General features: G+C 51.4%; 1 protein-coding gene across 1 annotated transcript; it reads right to left on the bottom strand.

The window, feature by feature from the left end:
* Positions 1 to 1,023: 1,023 nt before the first annotated feature.
* On the bottom strand, positions 1,024 to 11,111 carry SCNN1B (sodium channel epithelial 1 subunit beta; the record flags this gene model as incomplete). The annotated part of the gene is made up of 12 exons (XM_084271210.1): positions 10,795 to 11,111; positions 9,485 to 9,887; positions 8,761 to 8,954; positions 7,812 to 7,915; positions 7,190 to 7,353; positions 6,624 to 6,731; positions 3,832 to 3,949; positions 3,035 to 3,110; positions 2,791 to 2,848; positions 2,427 to 2,488; positions 1,850 to 1,925; positions 1,024 to 1,389 (listed from the first exon to the last, which is right to left on the bottom strand). The coding sequence occupies exons 1-12, from the start codon at positions 11,103 to 11,105 to the stop codon at positions 1,024 to 1,026; spliced, it is 2,040 nt and encodes a 679-aa protein (XP_084127336.1). The 5' UTR covers positions 11,106 to 11,111.
* Between the last annotated feature and the right edge of the window lie 4,284 nt (positions 11,112 to 15,395).

Here is a 15,395-nt window from a genome sequence, read left to right as displayed (position 1 = left end):
TGCGTTTCAGAGTGCCTTGGGGATGGATGGCTTTGGGAAAGCAGCTTTGCCTTTCCCCCTCTCTCTGCAGCCCATCCCCCTGCATCCAGCTCCTCTTGGATACCACCATCTCACCTGAACAGGAGCAGGCTCGGGGCGATGGTTTTGCCATACAGAAAAGCACCTAATGCCTCTGCAGCCCATCACATTTGTGATGGGCTCCTGGGAAAGCCAGGGGTGAGCTCGCTGTGTCGCCCAGCCCCATGAGACCATGGGACCCCCCAGCCACTCTCATGTCTGGATGAACACAATGCTTCCCTTTCTCACAAGCTGGCCAGCAGCCTCCTGCCAGTGCCGAGCTGCACCTGCTGCCAACAGGAAACTTAAAGGCAAGTCTTAAATTAATGTATTTATTGCCAAAAGTGTGGTACTGTTAAACACCCTGGTACTTCCTCTCCACACCTGAATCTTTATGGAGGCTGAAGTATTTATCTCTGACACACAACAGCCGTGCCCACCTGCCATGACAAGCCCTGAGCAGCAAACACAAACAGAGCAAAGGGACAGAATGCTTTCTCTTTGTTTCCTCTGTAGCTGTTTGGGGGTGGAAATGCTGTGACCTCAGAAGTCAGAAGTGCTTGGGTCCAAAGCGTGGGGTCCAGCTGACAGCACAGCACGGCTACATCATGCTCCGTGCCTCATCCCAACATCCAACTAGCCCAAGGCCACGCATTTGCTGTCAGGGCATCCTGGCCTCTTCCCACCCAGGAGTGAGCAAAACCCCTTGTCAAAAAGAAATGGTGCCTTACGATGGTGTAACAGCCCTGGTTTGTACAGAGACTGTGTGTAAAGCCAGAGCCTGACGCTGATTCGGTGACATTTATTACAGGGTTTATCAGACAGGGCTTCACAGTGAACATGTTAAGTTGGGGGGGAGGGGGGCAAGGGATTACAGTCAGGGCTTTTCATTCCTCCTTAATTCTGGTGAGAGTAGAGGATGCTCAGCAAACGGCAGCTGGAGGGTGGCGATAGGGCACACACCGCTCACTCGGTGTCGGCGTCGCTGTCGGGACTGAGGACGTCGAGGGGCTGCACACGCAGCGAGTCGTAGTTGGGTGGGGGGGTGCCAGGCTCGGGGGGCAGCGCCTCATCCCTTGGGAGGGCACCCACGTCCTCGTGCTGGAAACCCAGGTTGGTGTGAGCCTCCACCAGCTCTGACACCGTCGGGGGTGCGTCTGGGTACTGTGCCTGTGCCCGCTTCTGCTTCAGGCCTTTGCACCAGCTGATCACGTTAATAATGGTGATCCACAGCGAGTCGATGATGATTTCCCCGAACTCGATGAGGCACAGCACCGAGCCCCCCATCCAGAACCCGAACTGCCCCCCCAGGCTCGACAGCAGCCAAACGATCTGTGGGGAGGAGAGTGGGAGTGAGCCAAGGTGGTGGACTCTGGTCCCTGCTCAGCCCCTGCCCATCGCCACATGTGCTGGTGCTGAGCCAGGTGACGCTCCCATCCCCGGGATGTCCCTACCGAGTCCCTCGCCTTGCAGGGGCTGTGCTGCCTGGTGCTGCTTCCCAGTGACCTGCCCCATGCTTGTGATGGGGACAGGAGCTGGAGGGGAAGAACAAACCAGGCACTGTGAACGTGCCGGTGGAGGTGGCTTCACCTGCGTCCTCACTACGGCCCTGTGAAGCAGCAGCACTGAAGGGCCTGGCAGACTCGCTGTGAGGGGCATCTCTGGCCAGGGCTGAGCAGCCCTGAGAAGCTGAGCCCTGCCTGTGGCTCTGGGATGACTCGATTGAGCATCTGCTTGCTGTGTGCTGGCAGCGTGCTGCGGCACCGGGCAGAAGGGCAGGGTGGGCACTCACCGTCGTGGCTGCAGACTCTGAGATGGTGCGGTAGTTGTATTCCTGGAAGTAAATGTTCAGCTTGATGATCCCATTTCTGTAAGGGACAAACAGCAGCTCAGCACAGAGCCGGGTTGTGGGTTCCCCACACCTCTGCTCTGACACCTGACTGCAGGAAAGGCTATGCACAGCCTGGCTGGAGCTCGTTGGTTACCCTAATTTTGGTGCATCCCCCCTACTGCTGCTGCTGTCAGATTCAGAGATGTGAGTATGAAGGGAGAAACACTCCGATCCAGGAGCTGGATGCTGGCAGCTCACAGGTTCAGAGCTTCCAGGATCTGACATGCACTAGAGATGCTGCAGTTAACGTTGATTTTAACTTAACCACCCATTTGAGTTTGTCTGCCCCAGTTAATCACTATGGAGAGCAGAGAACACACATGAAGTAGACTTTATGCATCTTCCAGGTGAGCAGGTGCCAAATCTTGTCCTTGCTTTGCATTAGCACACATGTGCTCTGGCCCATGGCCAGGGTTCATGTTAATCTAATGTTAACAGGCTCGATAGAGGAGATAAAGTGGTTATTCCTTTCACCTACCTGTCCAGAGTCACATTTGTTGACATATCCCTTTCATAAGACAGAATATGGAAAATCCAGTCCTAGGGAAAGAAAGCTTATTCAGAACGGAGCAGATGCATCCTCACTGGGCAGCTGCTGGGGCAGGAACCCGAGGGAGCTGCAGGATGTGGTGCTGCACCCCCGGGGAGGAGGAACAGCTGCGGGGGTGTCCCTGCTCCAGTCTCACACCCTGGCACTAGAGATTGTTTGTGTGCTGAAAATGTGTAATTTAGCAAAGAGGCACCTGCTACCTGGACATTAGCTCTGGAAACACAGAGTGATTCATGGCACTAAGGACATGGTAATTAGTCATGAATGTTTCAAAACAAGGAGTTGGTGTTACCTCGGAGGCTTCAGAGGGCCAGTCTGCCATGGAAATGGTCATCTTGTACTGCGTGTCGCTGGAGAGAGGGAAGGACAACATTGGTACAGAAGTTCCCCCTTCTCTGAAGTCACTGGAACTTCGGTTCTCACAGGGAAAAGCAGCCCCGTGCGATTTGCCATTTTAGAAAGGTCAGAACTGATGAGAGGTGAAATGCAGGATGCCCTCCACCTTCACAGCTGCCAGGAAAGGTGCAGGTACTCACTTGCATGTCTCCTTACAAGAGTCGATACAAATCTGCCTGTGCCTTATACTCGATCTCAGTGATGAATAGCAATATGCTGTTCGGTGAAAACAAGAAGTCAAAGAGTCTTATTTGGATAAGAACCCCACTTACTGGATTAGATCCATTTCATTTAATAAACTAAACATTTAGGTATGAACCTGCTGCACAGGTCTCCTGTCTTCACCTCTGACCTTCCCCTCTGACCTTCCCTTCCTTGAGAAACTCAGGCAAAGTGGTCTGACAATTTAAGAATAAATGAAACATAAATGTTCATTTTCTGCAGATGGTTTCAATAGAGTCAGCTTGCCCGAGGCCAGAGGTTTTGGCACAGCCCTGACCTCTGCCCAGCTGTGGAGAGCACCAGACATCCCACCCCAAACCTCTGAGCATCCTTGCAGGAGCCCATTGCCTCTCCTTGGGCCAGTTTGTCTCTGAACCCTGCAGGCATGGCAGGCTGGAGCGTTACCCCTTTTTCTCTCTCTTTAGTACCCAGAGGCTCCTGTTACATTCCCCAGCTGGAGCCAGCTCCCCAGGAGAGACCTGTCCCTGGGCAGCATGGAAGCTGAGACCACTCAGTCCCTGGCCAGGACCAAGATTCCCCCCCTTCTCCCCCACTCTGTCCCAAATGGCCCCAGGGAGACCTATGTATGCAGAAGCAATTCACCTGGGGCACTTGCAACAGCACTAAAGCTCCTGTCCACTCCCACCCCCACCCCCCCCACCCCCCCCCCGCATGCTGGGACCCTGGGATGGCCACGTTTCGTTCATGTTCTTACCCCAGCCTGGGTTATCTTCGTTATTGCAATAATTTACCCCTTCAGGCAAAGGAAACATGTAGTGACCACATCCACAGGTTTCAATCATGTGATTTTGGAAACAAGAGCGCAGGCAAGCCTGGAAAAAGGGAAGAGGGAGCTGCTTAGAGGTGGGCTGAACCCCCTCCACCTGCCTCTGTGCTGCTGGAGCCTACGCTGGCTGCAGGAACTCGGCTCTGAGCTCTTTTCTCTCTGTTGCACTGCACAGCACATCATATACTGCCAGAGCCCATCCCTGTGCGATGGCACCAGCACACACCAAGCATTGCCAGGCACCACAGCAGGCTCTGGAAGCCTGTTGCAACTGGCTTTACAGCCCCAAGACACAGCAGGTGGATAAGTTGCCATGCGTGGAGTTGCACCGGATTACAGTTTTCTTTATGAAGAGTTTTTACTGCTGCTCCTCCAGGTTTTAAGGCACATCCTAGTCGGGAGTTGCCCACCAGTAAGTCACCTCGCAGGAGCAGGAGGGAACTCAGTGCCTGCTCCCAGTCAAACAAGAAACTGCTCATTTCTTAACTATTTAGGGCTTCATGGAAGTAATACCACTACTTCCAAAAAGGAGTAAAATGTTCTACTGCACCCACGGACCCTGCTGCTGTCTCCAGGTTTTATACAACCGACCGGCAAAGGGCTGGTTTCCACCTTAAAGGTGGAACTCTAAAAATACTTTGACATAAAGAGCAGGTTTTAGAAGCCTGAATTATCTGTGCATCTGCTTCTCCCCTTGAAAGGATCGCACCCGCAGCTTCGGCGGCCTGCGAGCCAGGCCGCAGCGCTGCCATTAGCTCAGCGAGGCATGAAGTTAATCATCTGAGATTGGATTGGGATTCTGGATGAAACAGTGCACAAAGCAATAACAAAGTCTATGAAAAGATAATTAAATTTAACAGCTCCAGCTAGGTAGAACAACCAGAGGCTCTCCGCACGCTGCGAAGCGTTCACAGCAACTGGAGGGTGATGGGAAAGCCTGGTGTTCGCTGAGAGGCCTCTGAAGTGAGGGGAATGATGTGGACACAGACCCCAGTCAGCGTTTAGCAACTTTTGGGTAATAATGCAATCGTCTTGAGTATTTGCTTAAACCTTATACAAGCATCTTAAAAGGCAAGGCCAAGCAGCCCAACGGCTGCAATTATATAAAGGCAGGACGACAAAAGCCCTGCTAGGCCCAAGCCCTTCCACTTGCCTGGGGTGTATTCATCAGGCTTTTGTCAATAACCACCCCCCCCAGATGGTTCTGGTGTTCTCCTTACTGTCAGATCCCACTCTCCCAAAATGCTTCTCCCTTATGTTTTAGCCTGTTACAAATTAACCACCACTTAATCTTTACACTGTATTTTTCTTACAGATTCAAGGTTTACAAACACTCGACTTTCTCATCCCAGTTTTAAAGTGAAGAAAAGGCAAAGGTCTGTCTTCATTTCCCAAACAAAACAAGCAGGCTTTTTTCAGGGTAAAAAAAATGACTTAATTCTCTTAAAGAGAAAAGGATTTAAAAGAACAGAAGCTCTCAGGAGAGAAGTCGCTTCTATATATTCCTCGCTTCCATATAGTCCTCTCCCTCCTATATATTCATCTCCCTCCTACATATTCCTCTCCCTCCTATATATCCCCCGGCTCTCAGGGATAAATACTACTTGAGTACACAGAATACAAGCTGCTTCACACATTAGAGCAATGCCATCACTAAACCTCAGAGCACAACCGTTCTCCAGGCAGGTTTTATCCTCCCGTTGTGCCCCAAGCAGCAGGACCTGACCTATCTCCTGAAAAGTGTCACATTAACATCTCAGCAAAAGCTTCCCAGAGCTGTGGTGACCCATCACACCACAGGACGGTGCCCATGTTTGCTGCAGATGGAGCAGCCTTGCTGTCCTGGCTACAGGACACACAGCTCTGATGATGGCTCAGGAACTCCTTGAGTTTAGGGACCTGTTGGCCATGGGCAGTGATGGGAGCCCACCCCTCGCTGGGTGAGTCTACTGGGCATTAAAAGATTTCAGCCAGGCATGGAAGTTGTAGGGGAGAGAAAGAAGATATTAATTAATTGCCTTAATGGCATGATTATTCTTTTTAAAGGAGAAAAACTGCTCTGAGCCTCCTTGAGCAGCTGGCAGAGGAGCATGGGCCCATTGCTGTGATGGTCCCCCCTCAGGAGCAGACCAGGTCCGTCCTGCTGCTCCCAAGATCCCTGCACAGACCCTGAGGAGGATGGGGAGCTCCCTGCTTCCAGCTGGACCTGCTGGAAGGTGTATTTTCCCAGCATTTCCTATGATGCTATTAAGGAGCTAGTATTAGCTAAAGTTACCAGGACTTTCCCACCATTTCAGATGCTCTCCCCTGCTTTTGAGAAGATTACAGAAATGACCATTTTCATCCCTCTCAAGATGAAGCAAACTTCAGACCCAACTAAGGGAACAATAGCTACTGATGTCTGCTCCTGGCCCTTGGAGCTGTTTCCTGTGATTACCCTGAACTGTGCTGCCTGCCTGAGCAATGCTTCTTATCTTTTGAAGCCTTTTAATACTTGCACCATTAGGTCTTGCTCCTGCAAGACAGTTATTTCCACTGGGTCCACTGGGACTGTTTCCAGGTCTGGAGCTATTGAGTGTTCAGACTTGAGTGCTGGTTTATGACCAGAAATTCCATGTTTAGGTTATGATTTCTACTTTACCATTGCTGAACCTCTGGTAATTCTGCATGGTCAAAGATTTTTCCTGAACAGCTTTGGTTGAATTAAAAACATGTTTTACCTGTATGGAATAGGAAGTATTATACTGGCTGTAGAGATTTTTTACGGGGACATCAGACCCATTCATGGTGCAGTCGCTGTAGGGATAGCCCATCCGTTCCAGTTCATCCTGAAAGAAAACCAGAACAGAGGAATTCAGTAGCTAGCACTCCTCCCCAGGTCCCTGGTGCCTGTCTCTACACACTCTGTAATTCCTGCCTTCCCTGATGGCTTTGAAAAAGATCAAAAGAATCATAGGCGGCAGAGCTGAAAGGGATGCAGCCCATTCCCCAGGGCTGGATCAAGGCAGATGAGGGTGTTGAAGAGCCACGTGTTTTAGCAAGGCACCTTCCAACATGCTAAAGGAAGAGGGAAGAATGACCTGAGCTCAGTATTTTGGCTTCAATAAAGCACTTTGCCAGGACAGTTACATAAAAGTCTCCATAAACTGTTCCAGCCCACAGCTAGCGTATACCTTGACTCTTTTGGTTTGAGCCAGTTCAGCCAAGACTTAAAACAAACTTGGTTGCAGTCCCATCAGATAACATTATTCTCAGACAATCTGCTCTAGAGGAATGCCACACATACCACTAACACTCCGATGGAGGTTTCTGTCCCGGCCATTGCATAGATGCCCTGATCCTTAAGGAAGGGGAAGCTCTTCTGTTGATGCAGCATGAGCCTGGCCCCGGCAGCGGATGACAGGTAGGGGATATAGTCTTGCTGGCTGATGTCCAGAATTAACTTCAGCCCTGGGACACCAGACAAAACAAGGAATTGTATCAAAATGTGAGTGTTTGGGGAAAAAAAAACCAACCCTGAGTCTATTTTGTCGCTGTGCACAGAAACCTCAGTTCCCTGGGGAAGAGCCATGCTCTGGCTGTTGTGGCAGCCTCAGATGTGCACAAATACACATGATGGTGAATGCATGGGATGGAAAGGCCTGAGTGAATATTTGGGCATTGCCTCAGACATTTCAGCTACCCAGATGTTGCCCTTCTGCAAAGTCACATCTGTAGTCACAGTGCTGGTTTCTCTGTGGCACATTTCCCTTTCGGGGGCTTTTCCCCTCCTGGGAAGTTTACTCCCTGCTGTAGTGCTCCAGGACACAGAAACCATAAATCTGTTCTCTCTCAGAGGTGGGCACTGAGAGGCAGAGTAACACTGCTGTTCCTTTAGCTCCTTCCTCCATAGCAAAGCTCTCTCTTACCAAACTCAGCACCGGGGTTGGAAGAATTCAAAGCCTCTTCGTCCATGCCCCAGTTAAAGATGTAGCAGTTACCATGGTCTGGGTGATAGATTTGGGTGAAGTTCCTGGAAGAATCATGCACATAAAACTGTGACTCAAGGACCAAAGCATTATAAAATAATGCATCTGGTGGGACCACAGTTTGGCAGCCACACCTGGGATTCATTTCAATTACCTCGCTTGTTGAATGTCTGCATGGAAATTTCAGCAGATATGATTTCAGTCAATCTGCTGTTGAAAGGAAAGCAAAGCATGGTGCTGGTGTGTGCTGAGCCACGGGCACTGGGGACAGCGCTTTGTCGGAGTGGAAAGGAATCATCTGTCATGCAGATGAGAGAAATAATTGCTTGAACTGAGCTATGTTAACAGGCTTTGGCTGATGCCATATCTCACTCTTTGATGAAATTTCTCTGTTGCCCCCTGCAGAAGGGGCATTGCAGTTGGGACAGGATTCCCCTGGGCTGATGCTGCATGCTCACGTTCTATAAATTTGGTGTTTGTAAGAAACAATGACAGATAAAAATGCATTTACTGGAGCTCTGTGTAAGAAGAGAGGGGCTGTAACTGGCACTGGCATGCCAGGGGTACACTGACACAGCACCGGGCTGGCACATCCTATCTTGGGAAGGTCCCATGGATGCTGTTAAGTCTTGATGTGTCATGAGCAAAACAGCCCATCCAAAACAGAAACTCAAGCCAGCACTATCCCAAACCAGCTTGTTTCAGCAAGCATCACATCCAGAAACCCCCTGGGAAATGTTGGAGCTAAGAGCCAGCAGAAACGTCTTTATTAACTGATACAACCTCTATATAAACTTAAAAAGAGCAAAGAAAAAGGCTGTCACACCTCTAGCATCCTGTACCATCCCCGATGAGACAGGGAAGGGCAGGGAGCTCCGTGTACACCTACTTGTAGTTGCAGGGCTCAGCCCCATAGAGACACGCCAGGATCATGTCTTCTGCCTGGTAGCCCATCCTGATTCTCTCTTGCAGCGGGACCTTGGAGAGGATGCTGGTGGACTGCAGGATGTACCACTCGGTCACCGCCTGCGCCGCGCTGGTGAAGTTCCTGTACGTGCAGTTGTCGGAGCCCTGATGGCTGCACTGGGGACACACAGCAGGCAGGTCTGACCCCATCCGTGGCCGGGAATGGCAGAAGGGATGTACAGCATTGCCCTCTCTGCCCCTGCATGGTCAATGCTCAATGCCCATCCTGCCTGCTGCTCCCAGGGAAGGAGAGGTATGGCCAGACCAGCTGCAGAGCCAGCTGTCACATCTGCACGTGTTCACAGACGGGTCCCTGCCCCAGAGATCCCCTGGCTGGGCACGTTCTCCATCGGTCCCAGCAGCACCTCCACAAGCTTACAGAAAACACCATTTTAGGGGTCACCTCAGCTTCCAAGGTCTGCTCAGGCAGGGTCCTTGAAGCCTGCACGGGAGTAGAGACTGGGGGGGTCATGAGACCACCATGTGCCTCTACAGTGAGGACCGCAGCAGGAGAGGGGCAAAGGGCAGCAGCCTCTCCCCAGCATTTTGGGAGCCAGACCCGAGGAAGAGGTGAAGGTAGCAGGATGCCTACATGGACTACATCCCCCATGTCCTTCCCCGGCTGCCTCCCATGGGACCCCTCTCACCAGCTTCACTGCCAGCTTATACTTCTTTTCTTCTGATGTCACGTTGGCTGGGGCAGGTGGGGCAATGGTTTGGTTGCCTGCAGCCGTCTCGTTGTCCACAGAAGTTTCGTTGCCAGCAGAGGTTTCGTTGCCCACAGCCATCTCGGTGCCCGCAGCCGTCTCGTTGCCCACAAAGGTCTGGTTGTCCACAGAGGTCTGTTTTTTCTCAAAGATGTCCAGGATGATGGGATTGTTTTTGTCATGCTCATCAATGAGGACCAGGGGTATCTGGTGCCAGAGCTCCAGGTCGAGTGGCGGGGAGGCGTTCTCACTGCTGTTCCACGGTGCAGGTTGCAGGATCCTCTCCAGTGCTGCTTCAATGAGCCTGTCCAGTTCTTTCAGCAGATGCTTCACCTTTGAGTACCTGCAGGACAAAAAGCATTTACCAGATGATGTCAGGGTGGTGGGGATGTGCAGCAGCTTGTTTGCTGCTCCACTGGCCTGGACCTTCCTGAGGACCACGGATCACTGCCTAAAGATTTACCAGAGAACCTGGGAGCCTTTGTGCAGAGCACAGCAAGGTCTGACATGAGCATCCCACTAGCCTGCATCTTGGTGGAAAACCAGCATGAGGATAACCAGGGAGTGCTGCAGTGGCGAATGCTGCTCTGTCTGAGCAGCACCAACTTGGCTGCATTTCAGTAATTCACTGTAGTTTACACAAAACATCTCTAGCAAGCAGAGAATAACCCCCCCCACACCCCCCAGAGTAATTCCTGTGTATCAGTTGAGAGGAACTCGCCTTGGGCTGGGCTATTGCACAGATATACACTTGGAGCAACTCAAATAAAAATCAGTTACTCCTTTGAAACTGCAACCAAGTGAATCACTGCAGCTCCCAGCAGATACTGCTGTTCCCCCAGCTCTAAACAGCTGGAGTGTAAGTGACCAGGGGTATGTTCACAGGGAGGAAGGAGAAAGAAAGGAATTGTGGGGAAAGATCCAGAGACCTGTTTGGTTGTGATGAGTTGAACTTTAAGTTTTCCCTGAGCCAGGGAAAGTTTGCAGGAGGCAGTAACCATCATTAGGTAACTGATAGAGCAAGGAGACCCTCTCAGGCACACAAACCCTCCTCTGGACCCAAGCCATTCGCCTTCATGCAGGTCTCCTGTTCTCCTTCTGTTCCCAGCACCACATGGTAAGTCAAAGGATGCTTTTGGCCGGTGCCCCTAGCACACCTGAGGCAGGAAGGGAGCCACAGTACTTTATGCTACCAATATAACTGAGGGTGTTACTGCATGACCAGGTAAGTTAGCTGAAGGGAAACTCACTTGAAAGGGTTGGCATTGCAGACTGTGACTGCTGGGAACTTCATGGTCTTAAAGCCAATGGAGAGGGACGACGTGACGTTGTAGGAGAGGTAGGTGTTGATGAGGATACCCCACTGCCAGAAGACCAATGATGCAAAGAGCAGCGTTAGGAAAAACCAGATTAGCTTCTTCTTCGGCCCCTCTTTGATGATGCGCTTCGGGCCGTGGGTGTTGGTGTTGTCGCAGTACCAGACCAGCAGCTCCTTGTAGGTGTAGCCAGGGCCCTTCTGCAGGCGGTGCAGTGCCCGAATGAAGTACTTCTTCAGGTTCATGCTGCTGCCTGCAAATGGGAGAAAAGACATCAGAACAGCTATTTTGAGAGGCAGGGTTTGTATCCCAAGCAGGGCGACGCCGCAGCAGTGAACTGGCCTCTCACCTCCTGACGGGACGGGGGAGGTCTGTGCTTCACAGCCCCACAAGCAGCGAATGGTTTGGACATGTCCCTTCTGGGGTGCTTTCTGGCCCCAGGAGAGTTGGGTGGCTTGGAGGTGCTGGACACGCTGTGCCTGCAGCCACGTGACAAGAACTGGCCCCCAGGGCCCCACGGATGTTGCAGTAAATAACAGGACAGCTTTGCAGGGAGTTGATGTGCTGAGTGCAAGTGGGAACGTCTCTACCATCCCCTGAAACCTCTGCCAACACTGGATGGACCAAGCAGCACAGACACGAGCTTCCGTGTTACTTCTCAAGATAATACAGGCCTTAAGACAACTTTTCTTAAAAGTACAAAGTATTCCAGTGCACCAGTATACTGGGGGGTGGGTGGGCAGGAGAAGAGGACCTGGAGCCAGCAGCACCTTTCCCAGGACCAGGAATGCTGCTCAGTGCTGCTGGTTGCGGATCGTTTTTTTCCACCAAATTCCTTTGCCTTGCAGATACTATCGGTATGCTCCCACCGCTCAGGTGAGGGATGCTGCATATTTTACATTCATATTGTGAGTAAATAGAACATTTTGTGCTGCTACTTTAAGGTGAGAATTTGTGTTACTAAATCTTAATACCCCGAGGCGGGATTTCAAAACGATCCCAAGTCAGCTGCCTAGAACGGTTTTCAGATTTGAACTGGAGAGGAACAGGATTTAAGCTTAATGTGGCACTTAACATCCCAGGAAGAAAGAGTGCTGAGATAACACAGCGGTATTTTGAGAAAGAGCAGCACTCAGCACCACAGAACTAGACTGAGACAGAGTTACTCATAGACAGACCACCAAACGAACCAAAAGAAGCTCGAGGGTGCACCCATGTCTCTTGGGGAGTGGTGGCAACTGTGTCCTTACTTAAAAAAACTCAATCAATAGCCTAATTCTGATTCACTGAGTTACTGGCCAGACCTGCAAAGTCTTCTGAGTAGTATATGTGGAGTTTGGTACAAGTATAAACCCAATAGTTTATATGATGTCTCTCTCTGTGATGCAAAGAGAGATGATGACTTTTGTTGCACACCCTGTTAGGTGTGATGTTACACACAGACTAACACCATGTTAGCTCCAGCTGCTTCCTCCAAGACCCGAGGGCAGAATCTGCTCCTGTGTGAGGGCGTTTTGCTCTCCGGGGACGCAGACCTCGCAGATCCCCAATGGGAGGCTGGTCCTCCCTGAACTCAGTGTCACAAAGGTTCCCACCCACAGCTGCCTGCCGAAGGGCTTGTACACAGGAGGAGCTTTCATCGTGCTGCCAGATGCTCGCTGGCTTTGGGCAGGACTGTGACAAACTCCACTAACCTCCACTGAGTTCCCCCAGCTGAAGGGAAGACACAACACCTGAACCTTCTGCTGCTGCATGCGAACACGAACCCACCCTGAGACTGCTCTCAGCTTTATAAGCCAGCATCACCCAAATTGCATTTCAATCCGGAGAGGCTGGCGAGGCAAACTAGTAAATATTTTCTGCCTTTTAAGAAACCCAATAAAAGATTCAGATTAGATTAAAATTTAAAACACACCTAACACTGCACTGGGCAAAATCCAGCCTGGCTGGACCTGACTGGCCACATGCCCCACAGCCTGTTTGCTCTGCTGCTCACGGACCGCGCCGGCCAAACGTGGAGTGTGGGCTCCGGCCGGGAGCCTGAGACCTGCCACGGAGGGATCCCGTTTGTCATCCAGATCCTTTCCAGTTGCTCATCCACCCGGCATTGCAATAAGTAGTGATTAATTCTTTTTGTATTGCTTCCTCAAGCTGGGCTCTAGGTTTGGGTTTCTTTTCCTGATGGCAGTGTTGAGGCACGTATTGAGGGACTGACGAGCACAGGCAGAGTTCAAAACTCTACTTTCATAACCCAATAAAGTCAAAAGATACCAAACAGCTCATTTTTGATGCTGCTTTATCTTCCTCTGTTCACTGTTCTGCAGGAGTTATCGATATGCTTGTTCTCCACATTGAATTTCTTTGCATTTAACCACCCAACCCAAGAGCGCTCCCTGCACAGTGACCGTGTGCTTGCTACCAATAGCAGGGGGAAGATGCTCTGCTAAAGAAGGAAGTCCAGCTCTGGGTCAGTTTTAAGCAGAGATTAGAGCACTTCCAGCTCACTTTATCTCTAATAGACTTTGTGTTTCTTTCTCACTGCTGACAAGCCACCCTGTGAGGTGCCTTGCCCACTGGAAGCCAAAGCCCCTGTTACTGGGGGCTCCTTGTCCCAGGCACAGAGACTCAGTGCTCAGATGCTGTAGATGTGTGGGGTGAGTACAGTGTGGGTTTTAGAGCCAGCTTGGAGCTTGTCCTGCTCTCCTCCATCAGCAAGCCCTGCCTGGAGCAAATGCTGTACAAATGAGGGATGACAAGAGCCATCCCTCCATCAGTACACAGATAACTGTCACTGCTTCCCAAACCCCCACCAGAGAAAGGAAACAGAGGCTGCTGTGGGACTGGAGGTCAGGGCTGGGAACTTACAAGGCACTTCCCTCTCCGTGGACAGGCAGCCTGGCTCCTGCTGGTGTGTGCCATGCTGGGCAACGTCACAGTTACAAGCATCTGTCCCTGCTGCAGCCCTCAAGTTCCCTGTTATTTGCACAGTCTGAGAAGCTCGAGGGCCCGGACACCCTTGACTGGTTTTATTTCTTGTCTGGCTGCTCTGCTTCCCAGGCCCCGGTCGGGGAAGTGGGATATGCACTCGTTAGGCATCCCCACTCCTTTTCCTCCTGCACATTGTTACTGCCACCCTGCTCTGTGTGCAGAGACCAACTGGCCCCGGTCTCCTCTGCGGGGGAGCTCCAGCAGTGCCTTACTGCTGCGTTACACCCCACAGCGCTTGCAGCTCACAGCATGCTCTGCAAGCACCCACCTTGCCTGCCTGTGCTGGACCCACTCCTGGGAACAACCTCAGCTTCCCTCAGTACCTTCCCATCGCTGCACTTCACTCCAGGCTGCCTCTTGTCAGCACATGGCTGTCCTCTAAAATGATTGTGAGAGGCCAACCCTGCAGCCATACGCCTTTCTCCTGGCAGTACCCACACCCCCATGATGACCAAAGCCATCCTACAAGCAGCGTGTGCCTGGGTTCTAACTCGGTTTGCTTCGTGCTGGGAAGGAGGTGTCCTCTCCTTCCCCCAGCAGCCACAAGGCCAGCCCTGCATCATCCCAGGTGAAACTCCTCCACCTTTTAGGGGTGAGCTCAGACTCCCACGTTATGAAACGATGGTGTTGACTGTGTTGAATCTCATCCAGGATTTTCCTAGGGCAATTGCCACTTAAAGGAAAAAAAAGACGTAAGTAAAAACTCAGCACACTGAGTGGTACAGAATCAGCAAGAACATTCCAGCATTGCTGGGGCCGATCTTGCAATTACCAGTACTTTCCCTGCTGGGACACACAACAGTCATTCCACTCTGACCACTGGCTGCTCATTTCCTCAGAGCCCGGTGGAAAGCCCTGGTTCTCCGAGAGAAGCCATCTAGGCTATCTAGTGGTATGTGGATGAAAAGGGTTTATTACAGCTCAAGCTTACAGGTTGGCAGCTGGGCATGTGCGCAGCACTCGAGGAGTATTTACAGTCTGGAAGTTTAGAGAGTGTTTAGCTGGCTCTCTGTGCCATGTGTTAGACTCGCCGTCCCTTCTTCCCCTGCCTGCCTAACCCCGTGTTTCCCGTGATGTCCACGTCTCCCGGGACGATGACGAGCCTTCCTTCTCCATAAGGTCACACTATTGCGAGTTAACTCTGCTGCTTGTGCAATGAAATATGTCAATCCTGGAAGGTCAGGGGCACAAAAGGCCCCAGCAGCTCCCTCCCCACCCGCTGATGTCCTGTCCTGCAGTAAGGCCGGTGTCCCGGAGAGGGAGCATCCTCCACCTTCCCTCGGGAAGCAGCAGCCTGAGGTGGATGGCACATTTCCCACAACAAAGGAGACTGGACAGTGAAACATCCAGAAAGCTGCGGTCTGCTTCCAGACCTTTTGTCAGGGATATCAAGGAAAACCCTGTGTAAACAGAGGTTAAAGCAGAAGGGCTGCACCTGACTGCACATATCCCGAGCGCCTGACAGGCAGGAAAACCTGCACCACTGTGCCAAAAGCATGAACAGATCAGGTGAGTCCACGTCTGTATCAGTGCAGGAAGACACCGTG

Source organism: Gallinula chloropus, assembly GCF_964237585.1.
Source record: "Gallinula chloropus genome assembly, chromosome: 15".
In the NCBI taxonomy this organism is placed as follows: domain Eukaryota; kingdom Metazoa; phylum Chordata; class Aves; order Gruiformes; family Rallidae; genus Gallinula; species Gallinula chloropus.
Note: the sequence above shows the minus strand (reverse complement) of the source record. Positions and strands in the feature narration are given on the sequence as shown.